This window comes from Bubalus kerabau, chromosome 7 (genome assembly GCF_029407905.1).
Source record: "Bubalus kerabau isolate K-KA32 ecotype Philippines breed swamp buffalo chromosome 7, PCC_UOA_SB_1v2, whole genome shotgun sequence".
NCBI classification, from domain to species: domain Eukaryota; kingdom Metazoa; phylum Chordata; class Mammalia; order Artiodactyla; family Bovidae; genus Bubalus; species Bubalus kerabau.
This window is the reverse complement of record NC_073630.1, coordinates 71,828,101-71,847,413: the sequence shown is the minus strand read 5'-3', so window position 1 is coordinate 71,847,413 and position 19,313 is coordinate 71,828,101. Positions and strand designations below refer to the sequence as shown.

The following is a 19,313-nucleotide window of genomic DNA, read 5'->3' as shown; positions in this document are numbered from 1 at the left end:
TGATTAGTCGCTCAGTTGTGTCCAACTCTTTGTGACTCCATGGATTATAACCACCAGGCTCCTCTGTCCATGGGATTATCCAGGCAAGAATACTGGAGTGCATTGTCATTTCCTTCTCCAGAGGATCTTCCCAACCCAGGGATCGAATACTTGTCTCCTGCATTGCAGGAGGATTCTTTACCACTGAGCCAATGGAGAAGCCCAACCTAAAGGTTAAGAATGTGGAATCCAGAGTCCTGACGTCCTCAGACCCAGGCCTAGGGTTCAATCATAATAGTGAAGTGTACAAATGCATGCATATACATAGGCATCATTTAAAATCCTGTATCAAAACTTTTAATTACTTACCCCTTTGCCCAATTTCTTCTCATAGGTTTTATGCCGTAGTCCTAATCCCAACAATCCCACACCAACAAGCAGCCACAAAACTGAACAGAAAACAGAAAATAATTGTTTTGAAGAAATTGAGACATTACTTTGCCAACAAAGGTCCATCTAGTCAAGGCTATGGTTTTTCCAGTGGTCACGTATGGATGTGAGAGTTGGACTGTGAAGAAAGCTGAGCACCGAAGAATTGATGCTTTTGAACTGTGGTGTTGGAGAAGACTCTTGAGAGTCCCTTGGACTGCAAGAAGATCCAACCAGTCCATTCTGAAGGAGATCAGCCCTGGGTGTTCTTTGGACGGAATGATGCTGAAGCTGAAACTCCAGTACTTTGGCCACCTCATGCGAAGAGTTGACTCGTTGGAAAAGACTCTGATGCTGGGAGGGATTGGGGGCAGGAGGAGAAGGGGATGACAGAGGATGGGATGGCTGGATGGCATCACCGACTCGATGGACGTGAGTTTGAGTGAACTGCGGGAGTTGGTGATGGACAGGGAGGCCTGGCGTGCTGCAATTCATGGGGTCGCAAAGAGTCGGACATGACTAAGCGACTAACTGAACTGAACTGAAGTGTATTTTTAATAGTTTTAATGAAATTATTGAATTTATTAGCCATGGATTTTATGTAAAGGGGAAATGTCTATTTCTTGGGTTAATTTTCATGTTTGACATGCATATATAACCCATACTTTAACCTCAGACATCAAAGAAGCTTCGCTAAAAACATTCCAAGAACCATGAAAATAAAATAAATAAATAAAATAAAATCATAAATATATACAAGAAAACAATTCTCCATGAGCAGGAACCATTGCAAAAATACCCTGCAGAATCAAGCCCCAGATATTTCTTATATTAAAATTTTTAGAATCCAAGACTGTATGCCAAAGAATTGATGCTTTCAAACTAATGGTGCTAGAGAAGACTTTTAAAAGTCCCTTGGACTGCAAGGAGATCAAACCAGTCAATTCTAAAAGAAATCAACCCTGAATATTCATTGGAAGGACAGATGCTGAAACTGAAGCTCCAATGAAGCTGATACAAAAAGCAGATTCATTGGAAAAAAAAAACCCTGATGCTGGGAAAAGTTGAGAGGAGGAGGAGAAGGGGGTGACACAGATAAGATGGTTGGATAGTATCACCGACTCAATGGACACGCGTTTGAGCCAACTCTGGGAGACAGTGAAGGACAGGGAAGCCTGGAGCACTGCAGTCCATGGGATCACAAAGTCAAACATGACTTAGCGACTAAACGGCAACAACAATGCAGTATATTGGGGCTTCTCTGGTGGCAATAAAGAATCCACCTGCAACGCAGAAGACACAGGAAACGCAGGGGCTCCGGTTCAATCCCTGGGTCGGGAAGATACCTGAAGGAGGGTATGGCCACCCACTCCAGTATTCTTGCCTGGGAAATCCTGTGGACAGAGGAACCTAGCAGGTTACAGTCCATGGGGTCGCAGAGACATGACTGAGTATGGATGGGTGTGTGCTAAGACACTATCTGCAAATGTTATACATTCAATAAACATTTTTATTTAATCTAGTATATTCTGAGATGAGTCAGACTGAATAGTAAACTAATTTGATATTTGTTTCTGCTCATCAGTATTCCAAACACTAGCATATTTAATTTCCATAAAAAAGAGAACAAGAAACAAAATAAATAGTCTCAATGATTTCAACAAATATTCTGGAAATCCTAGTTAAATCTACGTTAGAAGTGAAACAAAACTAACACAGAGTATTTATGGTTGAAATGATTCAATAATCAGAGATCTCTTTTAAAGTATTTCATAAAAAAAAGGTATGAACAACATGGGCAAATGTTAACAATTGTTGGAACTGGGTTAAAGGGTGCCTGCGGGTTCATTATACTTTTTAAGCTCACATGTTTGAAAATTTATATTTATAATAAAATGCTTTTAAAAATAAAACAAAACTATACTCACAAAGTTTCACGTATTTTTCACTCTCTCTGGAAAGCACTTTAGGGCTGTTTTTTGTTTGAAAATGAAAATCCACGCTTTTCTTCGGACCCAATAACATATTCAGCCCAATAATTACCATCACAGTCCCTGTCAAAAAAGAAAGATGAATATATTACATTTTGATCCAAAACTACTTCCAGTAGCAAATTCCAGGAGCCTAAATTCCATTTAAATGGATATATCCTGAAAATTCAGTTACTGAGTTATCTCAGTACCTAAGCAATTACTCCAATATTACTTTTAATTATTAGGATAATCATAAGAAATCAGGAAGGGTGCTAGAAATTAAGCTATACATTAAAAGACCCCAATCTTTCTTGATAAGGGGCTTCTTACAATTTCCTGAGTATTTCCTAGGAAATACCAGGTTGGTATTTCCTGGTTAGGAAATGGTTGGTCGTAGTGTTGGTCACTGACTATTGATTGTCCAGGGAAGGGTGGGACAAAAAGAAAGTCATCTTCTGGACCGCCTTAGGGACTTGGTCTTCTCCACCAAAGGGACCATATGCACCGAGTTGACGAGCACAAGAAGAGGATACTTAATATGAAGAGTATTAGTAACAAGAAGAGGTTCTTAATATGGCAGCATTCATGGCCTGGATTGTGTGTCCAAGCAGAGGATGCACACTGGAGCTCACACTGGGCCAAGAAAGACGAGCTCAACTGGGATGCATTTCTATGTAGCTTACACATGAAGTCTGCATACGTCTAACATTGTATATAATGAGAATTAGAAACAGAGGTGTAATTGAACAATATATAAATTAGGGAATGTCAGGTAAAAGAGGCTTAGGTGGAAGGCTAAAAGAAAAATTATGTGCAATTAGTAGGAAACAGCAGGAGAAACCTAGACAATACATTTATAACTAGTTTCTGATCTAATACAGATTCTTTACAATGGTTATTCAAAGCTACTCTGAACTTTACCCATGTTCCTCAGTTTCTGCAGCCTTATCAACATAATGTCACTATTACTAAAAAGAATTCTTAGTTATTTGAAGCTGTAATAAAGCACGATTTCTGCAATTCCATAAATAGTGAGAAGGAACTCAAAACATCTGTCGCTCATAACATTCTAAAAAAAGAAACGTACGCTTAGAACAGCTCTTACTTTTGTTCCATTGCTCCACATGGCAGACCCCCAAGCAAGATGGAGTAAGAAAAAAAGCAGGGCATTGGACAGGAAGATAGAGCAGGACAGAGTACACACTCCTGAAAGAAATCAGAAGAAACACAAGTTCACAAAGCCAAGACTATCGCGGAGGAAATGCAGCAGTGTATGTCTCTGACTGGGTCGCAGCTTTGATATCTACCAGAAATAGCAAATCCTCAAAAGTTGCTTTAAAATATACCTCTTCTAAACCGGCCTGTCCTGGCAGATGTCTAGCTCACAGAGAAGAAAGTTTATGTGCAAATGCACAAAGTGGTTGGATATATTTCATGGGCACAAGGGGGACTGACAGATGAGCACAAATAGAAGCCCAGACTTCTGTGTAGCATCCGCCCCACCATAACTCCCTAAGTATTTGTCTAATGTGAGGTGTGGTGTTTCCCCCACAACACAGAAGCTCCAAGTGGGCAGGATTCTGTCTCTTAAGTCTCCGGTACCTGGCACTAGGCCTGGACCACAGTAGGTGCGTGATAATTTTTTAATGAATAAATGAACAAGTAGAAAAATGTGTGAACAAAGAACTGAGTGTTGGTTGCTCAGTCATGTCCAACTCTTTGTTGGACAGCCCATGGACTGTAGCCCACCAGGCTCCTCTGTCCATGGAATTCTCCAGGCAAGAATACTGGAGTTGGTTGCCATTTCCTTTTCCAGGGTTTATCTTCCTGACCCAGGGATCGAACCCAGGTCTATGGCATTGAAGGAAGATTCTTTACCATCTAAGCCACCAGTGAATCCCTTATTAAAATATGTTTTATCTCCTCAATTTTTCAAAGATTTTATTTTGGAGGCATTGGACATGTTTTACTTAAAACTAAAATGACAGGCAACATTTGATCTGTGTCTGCTTGGTACATATCAGTAATTTCATTACAGCCAGAAGACAGTTTCTGAAATGTTAAACTGAGCTAAGCCTATGAAATTTTAATTTTGGTATGTAAGGTCATAATCATTGAAATGGAAGATATATACTCTATGATTTTATCATTGACATTTCACTTATCATTTATCATTTACACTAAGATTCACATATGCAAAATCTATTTTATTGGTAAAAAGAGGGTAAATAAAAACCATATAAAATTCAGGAGAACCAAAAAAACATACTTCCTATATACATATCTACAAGCCTACCATCAAAAGAGCAATGTGAGCACCATGCACATATTTTTTCCTTACATATCATATAATACAGTGTTTCATGGACCTCTTTTACACCTTATTATGGTTTAAACTTGGTTTTTTCACAGCTATTTATTTCCAATGGCTTCCCACGTGGCTCAGTGGTAAAGAAGTCATCTGCCAAGCAAGAGACTTGGGCTCAATCGCTGGGCCAGGAAGATCCCCTGGAGAAGGAAATGGCAATTCATGTCAGTATTCTTGCCTAGAGAATACCATGGGCGGAGGACTACAGTCCATGGGGTTGCAAAAGAGTGAGACATGACTCAGCGACCACACAACAACAAATTTACTTCCAGGGCCTTTGCAGTAATAAATATTACTGAAAGTTATCGATGAACTATGAAATTTTTTCTTTTTTTAACTTACATTTTTTAAAAGCCACAGCATGTGGGATCTTAGTTCCCCAACCAGGGATTGAATCTGCACCCCCTGAATTGGAAGTAGGGAGTCTTAACCACTGAACTGCTTGGATGGTCCCAAGAAATTTCTTTTTAAATAGTAATTTAGATATTCCTCTAGTTTTGTTTTTTTTTAACCAAAAGAGTCTGTTTCAATAAGAAAGGCAAAATCATCCTATTTATTCTAATCAGTCATGTAAAGTGCATATCCCAGTCAGTCCTGAAAGGAATGTGTGAGTAGTGACTTGAATCCAGACCTTTCAAATGTACTCACCTAAAAGCACATCAGATCTTTCTCGAGCATATACACCTCCTGGGACAAATTTAAAAGCCGTGCACCAGGCACAGAAAAATACTTCTAGAATATAAAATATCATGGCAGTGGTCATGGCTTTTCCAGGGCTCGAGCCTGAGCTAATAAGGTGTCCAAGCACTTGAGGCCACATGGATGCCGTGAAGAAGGCAAGCACACAGCCAGACACAGCGGCTGCCCACGTGGGCAGGTAAAGGAGTCCTGCTGCCGAGGTCGCTCCTGTTTGTGAGACAAAGAAACCCAATCAGACAGGAAAGCAGTAATAGCCTCTTCCATTTTCTTAAAAAAAAAAAGAAAAGAATAATAAGCTTATAGGATGACCACTTTATAGCTATTTAGAGCCAGAAGGGACCTCAGGGGGCATGCTGGTTCAATTTCTAGACTGATGAGAAACTAAGGTCTTAGCAAGATTAATATGCTTTGCTTAAGGTCACGCAGCTAGTTACTTGCACAGCTGGAGGTGGAATGTAGGTCCAGAAAATCTCAGTCCAGTGCTAGGTCTTTGAGAAGAGCAGTGGAAGAGAAGAAGGCATTTTTAGGTTGTGTTAAGGTTCGTATAGCAAAAACTGAAAAAACATGAAATCATCTGAAATACCAAGAATATGTTAATTTAATTTAACCAGCCAGATCTAGGACATTAGAAAACAGGTAAAGTCAGGGTAGTTTCTGAAACATTTTTGTTAAGAAATTTTCTAAAGCAGGTTCCATCCATTTAAATGCTGCCTGTCAACCCACAATACATAAACTGACCTTCTCGATCTCACAGTCCTAAAAGAAGCTGTGACCGAGACTGCATTCCTGGACTCACTGCTTTATAGTTCTGCAGGCAGTTCATTCATGCATACATCAGCCTCTGAGGTGCCGGGGGGCTGTGGAATCTGCCTGGTCCGTTGGAGGCACTTAGTAAATGTTTGCTAATTCATTGAGCCAGATCTGAAAGAATATGACCTTTCTCCATATTCCTATGAAATGGGCTTTGAGATGGCAGCACAGCACTCCATTTTGGAGCCATCAAAATAACGCCTTTGCACAGAATATGGCATTTTCTAGACACCGGACATTTCTGTCAACATTATATATAATAGAGACCCACCCTTTAAGGACGTCTACAGCAGCCTCTGACTGCTTGGGGCAAAAATTCCAGGAAGAGGATCCAGCCCGCTTCTTAGCACCCCATGGCTCTCGTCCAGCAGTAAGCCCCACCCACACCATCACAGGACGGTGACACGTGATTGTCCTTCCCCACTTCAAAAAGAATAGCACTCAGATGAATGTGAGAACCAGGCTGCAGGGCCCGCTACAACTCACAGGTTTTAATTCCATAGTCAGGCCTTCAAATTTTTAACATGGTCATCTTAATAACAACTTTTTTAATTTGAAATAAACAGATATAAAGCCTATTCACTGCAGAAATTTAAAAATGCAGAACTGTAAAGAAGCAATTAAGGATCACCTAGGACTGACATAAGATGATCCCAGCTAATACGCCTATATATTTCCCCTATGTCATTTTCTGTATATATACAGAAGTATTTTTACATAAAAAAATGAAATCAAGCCACATATTAAGGATTATATTCTGCTTTTTGTGGGACATTATATCAGGAACTTTTTTTCATATCATTAATATTTTTCTTCTAAAACATGTTTATATATATATATATAATCTTCCACTGGATAAATATACAACAAAAAATAAACAATCATTTTCCTACTGATGGCCATTTAGAAAGCTTTCAACACTGTGAAGAACATCTTTCTTTGTCAATTAATCTCTCACTACATCTCTGATTATTTCCTTAAAATAATTCTTAAAAAGATTCTTAGAAGTACAACTACAGCATCAGCAGGCAAAAGGATTTTAAAGAGTCAATACTTGTCGTGCTTTCCTGAGAGGTTATAGCAGTTCCCACTTCCTCCAGAAACGCTGCCAAAAGCATTTCTTTCTAAAAAGTTTTACCAAATTAATGATGAAATTTATAGCATATTTTGATTTTCATTTATTTGATTATTAGTGAAGTGAAGTCACTCAGTCGCGTCCGACTCTTTGCGACCCTGTGGACTGTAGCCCACCAGGCTCCTCCATCCATGGGATTCTCCAGGCAAGAATACTAGAGTGGGTTGCCATTTCCTTCTCCAGGGGTTTTCCAGACCCAGGGATCGAACCCAGGTCTCCCGCATTGCAGGCAGATGCTTTTAACCTCTGAGCCACCAGGGAAGCCCTATTTGATTATTAGGGAGGGGGAGTTTTTCTGTTTAACAATTTAAGTGAAAGTGAAAGTCACTCAGTAGTGTCCAACTCTTTGCAATTCCATGGACCATTTAGTCCATGGAATTCTCCAGGCCAGAATACTGGAATGGGTAGCCTTTCCCTTCTCCAGGGCATCTTCCCAACCCAGGGATCTAACCCAGATCTCCCACATTGCAGGCAGATTCTTTACCAGCTGAGCGACCCAGGAAGCTCCAAGTTTACCAGCTTACAATGACTGTTATTCCAAAAAATGAGTCCTAATTAGATATTTTAATCTATGACATTGTTGCATCTGTCTTACTACAAAGAAGGGAAAGAAAACCTTTCTTCAAATTACCCTTGACAGTGATCACTTTCGTTTTTAATTTCATTTCTATTTTAAAACAGGCTACATATTTTTCAATCCACTAAAATTGCATTTTTAAGGTTATAAATTCCAAACCCAAAAATCTGAAAGGTGAAAAAGAGTCCCTCTGGTCGCCTATGAGTTCCCCTTAGTGAAGGCGACCAATGTTAGCATTTTCTTTGCCATCCTCCTGGAGACAGTCTGTGCACAGGAAGAAAAAGGCATATGTGTGCATTTTCCTCCCTTTTTGTACACCACTGGGAGCATATGATACACTGTCACTTTGCCTGTTTCTCTTAACCATGTAGCTTAACTGTGTTTTGTTTGAGGCTGAGTCCTCCCAAATAAGAAGAAAGTGGAGAAAACCACTAGACCATTCAGGAATGACCTAAATCAAATCCCTTATGACTATACAGTGGAAGTGAGAAATAGATTTAAGGGACTAGATCTGATAGACAGAGTGCCTGATGAACTATAGATAGAGATTCGTGACATTGTACAGGAGACAGGAATCAAGACCATCCCCAAGAAAAAGAAATGCAAAAAAGCAAAATGGCTGTCTGAGGAGGCCTTACAAATAGCTGTGAAAAGACAGGAAGTGAAAAGCAAAGGAGAAAAGGAAAGATATACCCATTTGAATGCAGAGTTTCAAAGAATAGCAAGGAGAGATAAAGAAGCCTTCCTCAGCAATCAATGCAAAGAAATAGAGGAAAACAATAGAATGGGAAAGACTAGAGATCTCTGCAAGAAAATTAGAGATACCAAGGGAACATTTCATGCGAAGATGGGCTCAATAAAGGACAGAAATGGTATGGACCTAACAGAAGCAGAAGATATTAAGAACAGGTGGCAAGAATACACAGAAGAACTGTACAAAAAAGATCTTCATGACCCAGATAATCACGACGGTGTGATCACTCACCTAGAGCCAGACATCCTGGAGTGTGAAGTCAAATGGGCCTTAGGAAGCATCACTACGATCAAAGCTAGTGGAGGTGATGGAATTCCAGTTGAGCTATTTCAAATCCTGAAAGATGACGCTGTGAAAGTGCTGCACTCAATATGCCAGCAAATTTGGAAACCTCGGCAGTGGCCACAGGACTGGAAAAGGTCAGTTTTCATTCCAATCCCAAAGAAAGGCAATGCCAAAGAATGCTCAAACTACCGCACAATTGCACTCATCTCACATGCTAGTAAAGTAATGCTCAAAATTCTCCAAGCCAGGCTTCAGCAATACATGAACCGTGAACTTCCAGATGTTCAAGCTGGTTTTAGAAAAGGCAGAGGAACCAGAGATCAAATTGCCAACATCTGCTGGATTATCGAAAAAGCAAGAGAGTTCCAGAAAAACATTTATTTCTGCTTTATTGACTATGCCAAAGCCTTTGACTGTGTGGATCACAATAAACTGTGGAAAATTCTTCAAGAGATGGGAATACCAGACCACCTGACCTGCCTCTTGAGAAACCTATATGCAGGTCATGAAACAACAGTTAGAACTGGACATGGAACAACAGACTGGTTCCAAATAGGAAAAGAAGTACGTCAAGGCTATATATTGTAACCCTGCTTATTTAACTTATATGCAGAGTACATCATGAGAAACGCTGGGCTGGAAGAAGCACAAGCTGGAATTAAGATTGCTAAGAGAAATATCAATAACCTCAGATATGCAGATGACACAACCCTTATGGCAGAAAGTGAAGAGGAACTAAAGAGCCTCTTGATGAAAGTGAAAGAGGAGAGTGAAAAAGTTGGCTTAAAGCTCAACATTCAGAAAACGAAGATCATGGCATCTGGTCCCATCACTTCATGGCAGATAGATGGGGAAACAGTGGAAACAGTGGCTTACTTTATTTTTTGGGCTCAAAAATCACTGCAGATGGTGATTGCAGCCATGGAATTAAAAGACGCTTACTCCTTGGAAGGAAAGTTATGACCAACCTAGATAGCATATTAAAAAGCAGAGACATTCCTTTGCCAACAAAGGTCCGTCTAGTCAAGACTATGGTTTTTCAGTGGTCATGTATGGATGTGAGAGTTGGACTATAAAGAAAGCTATGTGCCGAAGAATTGATGCTTTTGAACTGTGTGGTATTGGAGAAGACTCTTGAGAGTCCCTTGGACTGCAAGGAGATCCAATCAGTCCATTCTAAAGGAGATCAGTTCTGGGTGTTCATTGGAAGGACTGATGTTGAAGCTGAAACTCCAATACTTTGGCCACCTGATGCAAAGAGCTGACTTATTGGAAAAGACCCTGATGCTGGGAAAGATTGAGGGCAGGAGGAGAAGGGGACGACAGAGGATGAGATGGCTGGATGGCATCATCAACTCGATGGACATGGGTTTGGGTGGACTCCGGGAGTTGGTGATGGACATGGAGGCCTGGCGTTCTGCGGGTCATGGCATTGCAAAGAGTCAGACACGACTGAGTGACTGAACTGAAGACAACAAGCAGAATTCATAGTAATTGAATATTTCAATGATATTTATAATAATCAACATGTTCATTTTCAATTGACCAAGTTCCTCATACAATAAAATTATAAGCATTCTGTATAGTACCCTGGGGTCCTATCAATGCATTTAGGACTTTGATGTCTTTTTAAATAGAACTTTGATTTTACTAATATAATTGGCATCAAGATCTAAAGTTCCTGTCTCTTTGCATTTGGGAAATTCTATTGGTCACTGTCATAATGAATTTCATACTCGGATCCAGTTGGAACTTAAACTGTACAATGAAAATATATGGTTTCTTTTTCTTCACTCTACTTTGAGATGTTTTCCAGAGATGAATCATGGTGAAAAGTGGGCACTATCTCCAGATAATTAAGTGTGAGCTCCAACTTAATTCAGGTGAGCAGGCAGAGGGCGATAGAGTTCATGAATTACAGCCCTGCTTTCCTCTCTACTGCAAATAGCCATTAGAAGCCTTAAATCGTCTTGCCCTTAAGGCCTTTTATTTAACACTTCAGAGAGATAGTCAGACTAGATTAGGTTTAATGCTCCAGGCTATGCTTACTTATCTGGGGAAATAAATATAAGCATAAAACTATAAGTTCAAGGCTTTCTGTTCTTTATGTTTCTGTGGACCTCAGCTTTCCCAGGTTTAAAATGAAGCTGCTACTTACATGCCCAATTAACATTTTGCTCCTATGCCATGAGAAAAGGCATGATAGAAATGCTGAACAACTTTCAGTGCATTTCATGTTCTTTTTCCTAATTGCATACAGATTAAGAAGCTATATATGCTCACTGCACTCAGCACTGACAAGGTTCTCTGGCCATTTTTGTGCACAATCACAGGAGGCATTTCTTTGATGAGAAGAAAGGTTACTCCTAACATTATATTCATACCAAGCGTTTCCTTAAGGAATGTCTACCTGAAAATACACAAACAAGTAAAAACAGCTCAACATGACTGCAACTGTGTGCTCATACAGCTCCAGGAGGATGAGGGCCTGGTTAACCTCAGGAATTGAGCAGCCTACTGGCTGACACACGCCTCCACGCAAGGGTGATGGCACTGAGGGTGTACAGAATCGTATCAGGAGATGGTGAAGGACAGGGAAGCCTGGACTGCTGCAGTCCATGGGGTCGCAAAGAGCTGGACGTGACTTAACAGCTGAACCACCGCCGGCACCACCACCTATGAGGTTATTAAACTGTATCTTCCATTATCGTTACATGTTATCTCACAAACCCATACCCAGCATCTAGTACAAAACTCTGAATCACCTGCTTAATTAAAATGTATAAGGACCTCTCTGTTCACATAAACCAAATAGCATGTGCACTGTCACAGAGTGGGTTTTTTTTTAACTTAACACTAAAATTGACTGTAACCATTCCCGCCTTTTAAGGGGAAGGGGAAAGAGTGACATAATTCAGTCACAGTAACAAAACAGTCACAGTCATTAAAATAAGTAGATCGGGGACTTCCCTAAGACTTCACCTTCCCCTGCACGGGGTGAGGGTTCAATCCCTGGGTGGGGAGCTAAGACCCCACGTGCCTTGGGGCCAAAAAAGCAAAACATAAAACAGAAGCAACATTGTAACAAATTCAATAAAGATTTTAAAAATGGTCCACACCAAAAAACCTTTAAAAAAAAAAATAAGTAGATCATTCCGGAAATATGATAGTCTTCACCAACAGTCTATAATCCTAAAGGATGTAACTGGGCAGAAAGGGTACAGGCTTTTGAATAAACAAACGTGGACCCTCCCAAGGCTGAATAGAGGAGTGAGGGGTGAAACTGGTTACCCGCACAAGAGAAAGGGAAATTGAACTTTCGTGTGAAGTCCCAAAGGGGGGCATTCCTGAAAACCAGAGAAGCAAGACAGGGGAAGTGGTTCGGCCACATGGCATGTCCAACCCTCCATCTCCTCAGACCATCAATAAAACTGCTACAGACATCTGTACCCAGATAAGTTATCTAGGAGACGGGGGAGAGGATGTCAGCATCATCAGGTGGATAAGACAGCTAAGGAGGAGAGGGGAAACGAGGAGAAGGAAGCAAGAACCTGGAGCCAGTAACTCCCAGTAACCGTGGTGACATCTGAGTTCTAGGGGCTGCAGCTGGTGAGACTGTCCCGCCCTCAATGGCACAGGCTTGTATGGTCATCTCCTTCCACCCCAGGGGCACATGCTGCTGCTGCTGCGAAGTCGCTTCAGTCGTGTCCGACTCTGTGTGACCCCATAGACGGCAGCCCACCAGGCTCCTCTGTCCATGGGATTCTCCAGGCAAGAACACTGGAGTAGGTTGCCATTTCCTCCTCCAATGGATGAAAGTGAAAAGTTAAAGTGAAGTCGCTCAGTCGTGTCCAACTCTTAGCGACCCCATAGATGGCAGCCCACCAGGCTCCTCCATCCATGGGATTTTCCAGGCAAGAGCACTGGAGTGGGGTGCCATTGCATACTTGTGAGTAAATTGGATAACCAAGCATTTCTACAGAGAAACCACACACCTGTAATCCACCAGATTAAACTGGAACCCGGAAACCATGAACAAGGTGAGAGCATCAATCCACTCGCCAAGCCCAGCAGAACTACACCTCTGTTAAAAAAAAAAAATGACATGTTATAGGATATCTGACGCTGTTACTATTCCATTGCCCCAGATATAAAATGGAAATGTATCTTCTACCTCTAGGCACATCCAAGAGACAATGTGAGTGTGAAACAACTAATGAGACCACGAAAGTCCACTGGGAAACAATTTCATATACGTTCAGAACACTGACATAAGAGCACCTCTAACTTGTCATAAATGACATCTGCAGTCTTTCATGGTCAATGTAAACAAAGTAACTGAGCTTTCTCAGACTATTATAGTTCATATTGGCTATGGGACATTTTAAATGACTCTGCCAAAGTCAAAAAGAAAAAGTCACTGAGAATTGCTATTTAGTGTACCTCTTTTCATTTTTTTCTCAACCTCAATCCTGCTTTTATCAATAGTCTCTGCCTTCCTAGGATTGAGGTGAGTTTGATAAATAATTATAAATTGTGTATCTTTGAAAATAACCACAAACTATTTCATTCTTTAACTACTTTGGCAAAAACTTGTAGGAGATGGGGAGGAAAAAAAGAACTAAACAGGACTTCCCTGGTGATCCAGTGGCTAAGACTCCACATTCCCAATGTAGGGAGCCCAGTTTCAATCCCTGGTCAGGGAACTAGGTTTCACATGCTGGAACTAAGAGTTTGCATGTCACAACTAAGAGTCTGCATGCTGCAACTAAAGATCCTGGATGCTGCAACAAAGACCCAGTGCAACCAAATAAATTTTAATAATAAATAAATAAAAATAATATTTTTAAAAAAGAATTTAACTAAACTTTAGTGGGAAATTACAACATGGCACTCAATGAAGTAGCTATAATATAAATAAACTAAAAACCACAGAGTGCTTACTAGATAGCAGGAACTGTTTGAAGATTTTTACATATACTAGCTCAGCTAATTTTCACAGGTCTGTAAAGTAAATGCTATGAAAAAGTGAAAGTGTTAGTTTCTCAGTTGTGTCCGACTCTTGCGACCCCATGGACTCTAGAACACCAGGCTCTTCTACCCACGGAATTCTCCAGGCAAGAATACTGGAGTGGGTTGCCATTCCCTTCTCCAGGGGATCATCCTAACCCAGGGATCGAAACCAGGTCTTGCCTCATTGCAGGTAGATTCTTTACTGTCTGAGCCACCAGGGAAGCCCAAAGTAAATGCTATAATTATCCCCATTTCACAGAGGATGACACTGGGGAAAAGAGCATTTGAGTAACCTGCTGGATATTAGAAACAGCCGCCCATGTAGGACAAAGAATCTGAAACAGGCCCTCCGGCTCTGGAGTGAGGCTCTCGGCCGCTCTCCTGCCTGCTCCCACCTCCTAAGGTGAAGGATGGCCCTGGGTGTTCAGAAGACAGCAAAGGCCTGAGAGGACCCGGTTGATCACTGTCTATCTCCAAGTCAATGACAAACGTTGATGAGGACCTACTGTGTGCCAGGCTCTGTCCCAGGGGCTTGGAATGCGTCTGCAAACAAAGAGCCCTTCCCCTCCCGTGCTCACAGTCCAGAGGGGCCACTCACCTGGCCACACACAGTCCTCAATCGTCCCTGTCACCTCCCAGCATCCCTCAGCACGGGGGCAAACAGCCCTCAAGCGCTTTCATCTCCAGAGAACACAGTAATGTCATGCTTGTCTAGCTGCTCACACAGAGGAGCAAGGTCTTCAACCATACCAGTCAATTTCTGGATTGCTTCCAAACTCAAACTCACCCAAATGGGTTCGGATCTGGCCCTGGATGGGGGTGTCCACTCACTGCCCATCTGGAGACAAGAGACACCTCTCCAAAAATCCAGTGGGTGAGGAACATGAGGCTGCCAAAGGCAGCACCTGCCAACAACCAGTTCAGACCAGAAGCCACTGCCTTGGCTGCCTCACCATTCTTCTTCCACTGAGGTTTATAGCAGGCACCGTCTAGAATAAAAAACAGAAAAGGGTCAGTTACACAGAAATTTACCCTCTATATTAGCCGACTTTAAACAAATAGGAAATGGTACCTGGCTTCAGGGAGCTTACTTTAGAGGGGAAGGTGAGACCCCATAACAAGTAGAACATGCCAGGAGGCAGGCAGGGGGAGGCTAAATCAGGATTTCAGGAGAATAAATCATTTTGGAATCTGACAACTGAAAATGCAGAAAGGTATGTACTTCATGTGAAACAAACAGTTATGAGCTAAACTATATGTATGAAAAGTGAAAGGTGAGTTCAGGGAATAAACGCAGTCCCCCTGGAATGGAACATTCCCAGCATACCAGGCTGCTTCTCCCAAGAAAGAACAAGGTCCTCATCTAACCCTCTGAGCCCCCAGAGTGTTAACTGAGTTAACACTCAGTTAACGCGTCAACTGAGCAGTTACTGTGGTCAGGCCCTCACATGAAAGCATTTAATCTTCACAGCAACTTTATGAGGTTACTAACTCTATTACTAACCCCATTTCACGGGTTGAAAAACTGAGAGGCCCAGAGAAAACAGATCCAAGATCACACGGCTGGTAGAGAGAGCCTAGCCAGTACCTGTGTGCTTTACCCTACTATACTTCCTAGGACTGTTTTAACAGTGAGGTCTCAGTTGGTTGCATTAGTGACTTCACATACAGAAATGTACCAACTGCAGAAAATGCTGGCAAGAGAAAGCCTTTATAGGAACAGAGAGCCTGCTGGGCAGATGCTTCGCGACACTGGGAAGCCTGCTTCGGGACAGAAAGAAACCTGAGAGTCTGCCTGTGGGAATGAAAGCATGATTTCATAGGCAGGAAGAAAGCCATTCTGCCCAGAAAGGAGTGAGAGGGAGGACGAGCAGAGCTGAAAGCTATGGGGGTGAGGGAGAGGGTGGTGAAGACAGATGGTGACCAAGGGCCTGAAGGCCAACGAGACAGTCTTTGGAAAAGAGAGCAGCTTAAGCTGAATTTCCCAAGTAACAACACTGCTACACACTATGGTGTGTGACTCTCTCCCCAAGGCGCAGCAAATCTTCAATAAAACTACCCCAAAAAACGTTGCTAGGGATGATGAGATATCCTGGGAAAGCTGGAAAGGAGTTGAACTTTGTAAATGGAGCACAGGGCAAAAACAGGAAGGGACTAACAAATAGGTCACAAAAATTTAAAACAGAAGCGAGAAAGAAGCAAACTCCAGAAATGTAAGTCCAGAAATTACTTATATTTCTGGAGTTACAGAAATGTAAAGTCCAGAAATGTAAGGGATACCCTGAATCCAGATCCTTATCAGGCTGTCCCTGTGAAGTTTGCTGCCTGAGTTTCTACTTCACATGTGAGCGTTTTATAAAATACAAAACATATATTAGGTGCTAGAACCGAGTTCTAAATGTTCTAATCAATATCAATGTCTCTTGATCAATTTACATGCATGATGTTTCCCTGTTCTCATCACCCCCATTTCATACCAAAATTGGAGGAGTTAAACAAACTCTTTGTTCATGGTGAGCCAAACTCTCTAAACTTTCATTAACCTGTGAGATTTCTCCTTGTATTTACAGAAGTATAGTGACTCATTGAGAGTTACACACAAAGCCAGGAGCAAGCTAAGTAGAATCTAGCAACATTTCTTCCTTTTCTTCAGAAGTCTGGAGTTCGCGAGTAATGCAAATGTCCAAGTTCGCTTGTAAGCTCCAGACAGGTGATTTGAAAGGTGGTATGAATATCCATGGAGCTAGTGGTAAAGAACCTGCCTGCCAATGCAGGCAACAGAAGAGACAGGGGTTCGATCCCTGGGTCAGTTAGATCCCCTGGAGGACGGCACAGCAACCCACTCCAGTATTCTGGAGAATCCCACAGACAGAGGAGCCTGGTGGGCTACAGTCCATAAGGTTGCACAGAGTCGGACTTGATTGAAGCAACTTAGCCCACAAGCACATGAAAGTTCAGGATTTCCTTTCTTTTTACATTTCAGATTTGGAGTTTAAATACCTTCAGACTTAAGGGTAGGGTGGGGTGGGTGGGGGGAGGGGAGCAAAAGCAAAACACTAACCAAGAGAAAAAAAAGAACAAATTCATGCAGTTCTCACAGTGTTGGAGGAGACTTGAGTCCCTTGGACTGCAAGGAGATCAAACCAGTCAATCCTAAAGGAAATCAGTCCTGAAAATTCACAGGAAGGGCTGATGCTGAAGCTCCAATACTTTGGCCACCTGATGCGAAAACTCATTGGAAAAGACCCTGATACTGGGAAAGATTAAAGGCAAGAGGAGAAGGGGACAACAGAGGATGAGATGGCTGGATGGCATCACTGATTCATTAGACATGAGTTTGAGCAAGCTCCGGGAGGTTGTAATGGACAGGGAAGCCTGGAGTGCTGCAGTCCATGGGGTTGCAAAGAGTTGGACACAACTGAGTGACTGAACTGAACTGATGCAGTTCTCAAAGCCCTTGCTAACAAATAACTTTTCAGAGTGTTACAGATGGGCTGGGGTCAGTGTGGAGGCAGAGGGCTGACGGATCTCGTCCTGGAAAGCCCTGTTCAGAGGGAAAGAGGAGAAGACAGCTGAAAGCCAGCAGGGAACATGAGGCCTGGGTCTACTATCCCACTCCACAGTGAGACAAGCCAGAGACGAACGGTTACTGTCACCCTCTGTGCTGCCAAGGAAAAGGTGCCTTCTGCTCAGATAATAGTCCACTTTCGAGGCCAGCTACTCTTGCAGAGGGAGAAAAAGCAGACATGGAGACAGAGTGCAGAAAGACTCGTTTATCTTTCCAAGATGTGTGACATTCAGATAAGAAAGGTAAATAAACTGTGCAAGAGAGAAAAATCCCTAAATAAACTGGGCCTATGCTTACCTGTGTAAATGCGATCAAGTGTGGCAATAGTACTTAATGTCAGTATCACTCTGTTGGACATCTGATAAGTCCAGACTGGGTTTAGTGACGTGTACCAAATGCGAAGAACAAGAAGAAGAATCTGTCCTAAAATGAACCCCCAGATTCTGAAGTACCTGTAAGCACAGAAATATTTTTAACAACTTTTTTGTGAGTGGTTTCAATGTACTCCTTCCACTGTGAATTTCACAGTGTCACAGAAGGAGTATATGAGGTGGTCTTGTTGGTAATCTACACAACTTAGCCTTTATATAGCCCATTACCTAGGCAACTCATTATAATTTCTCCATTCTCACAACATTATTGAGAGTAATGGCAAATGCTCACATCCTGGTTTTGTGAAAAGGAAAAAAAAAATGAGACTTCGATAAGGCCTTCCTGAAAGCTAAATACTGTATCTTGGAATGCCCGGTCCCAACTTCCCTTTGGTAACTGACCACACTTGTTTGCCTATAGGCACAAGATGCAAACTATACCTTTGCCAGCCACTTCCTGTCCACCACGTCACAGCATGCACCACCAGTGAGGAAGACAGACCAAGTGCGAGGACCGTGAGCCGAAGTTTGGCATTTGGAGCCTGGAAGGAGGCGATGCTACCTACAAACAAATTTTAAGGAGAGCTAAACATTTCTGGCAAGCATGCCCTACTAGTTAATGATCTGCCTTTGATAACTGTTGTGTCTAATACCATGTTTACCCTCAGGAAGACAGAGTTAATGTATAATTATGTGTATGTATAAATCTTTTTGAACATTTTTATTGCAGTATTATTCATACCATAAAATTCAGTGTGTTAAGACGTATGACTCAGTGGTTCTTAATATGTTTACAAAGTTGCACAACTATACCTGAAACGAACACTGTATTGTAAACCAACTAAACTTTAATAAAAAACTTTTTTAAAAAAAGTTCATCTATGTCATAGCACATGTCAGTGCTTCAATCCTTTTTATGGCTAAATAATATTCTATTGCATGGATATACTGCTTTTTGTTTATTCATTCATCCCATTGATGCGCATTTGGATTGTTTCCACTTTTGGGGTATTATGAATAATATTGCTATGAACATTTATGTACCAGGTCTTATGTGAATGTTTCCATTTTTCTTGGGTCTAACTCCAAGTGGTGGAGTTGTTGGATCATATGACAACTATGTTTAACATCCTGAGGAACTGCCAAACTGTTTTTCAAGCCAACTGCACCATCTTACATTCCCATCAGTAATGTGTAAGGATTTCAGTTTCTTCATATTCTTGTCAACACTTAATATTGTCTATCTTTTTAATCAGGGCTATTTTAGTGAGTCGAAATAATTAAGATCAAAACTAATCTAAATTAATTGTATTGGGCTGGTCAAAAAGTTCATTTGGATTTTTCATTAAAGA

The 19,313-nt window shown here is 41.5% G+C and overlaps 1 protein-coding gene and 1 long non-coding RNA gene across 2 annotated transcripts in view; one reads left to right on the top strand and one right to left on the bottom strand.

The window, feature by feature from the left end:
* The window catches only part of CWH43 (cell wall biogenesis 43 C-terminal homolog), a 49,962-nt gene that overhangs the window by 27,623 nt on the left and 3,026 nt on the right, over positions 1-19,313 (bottom strand). The window contains exons 2-8 of the mRNA XM_055587460.1: positions 18,403-18,523; positions 17,888-18,042; positions 14,810-15,011; positions 13,005-13,093; positions 5,398-5,655; positions 2,337-2,462; positions 349-428 (exon numbers count right to left, since the gene is read on the bottom strand). Coding sequence (XP_055443435.1) covers positions 349-428; positions 2,337-2,462; positions 5,398-5,655; positions 13,005-13,093; positions 14,810-15,011; positions 17,888-18,042; positions 18,403-18,523 — 1,031 coding nt within the window. The remainder of the gene's footprint in view (positions 1-348; positions 429-2,336; positions 2,463-5,397; positions 5,656-13,004; positions 13,094-14,809; positions 15,012-17,887; positions 18,043-18,402; positions 18,524-19,313) is intronic.
* On the top strand, positions 10,318-18,729 carry LOC129657235 (uncharacterized). The gene is made up of 3 exons (XR_008716629.1): positions 10,318-10,499; positions 17,502-17,832; positions 18,383-18,729. It is a non-coding gene; the product is annotated as an uncharacterized LOC129657235 (long non-coding RNA).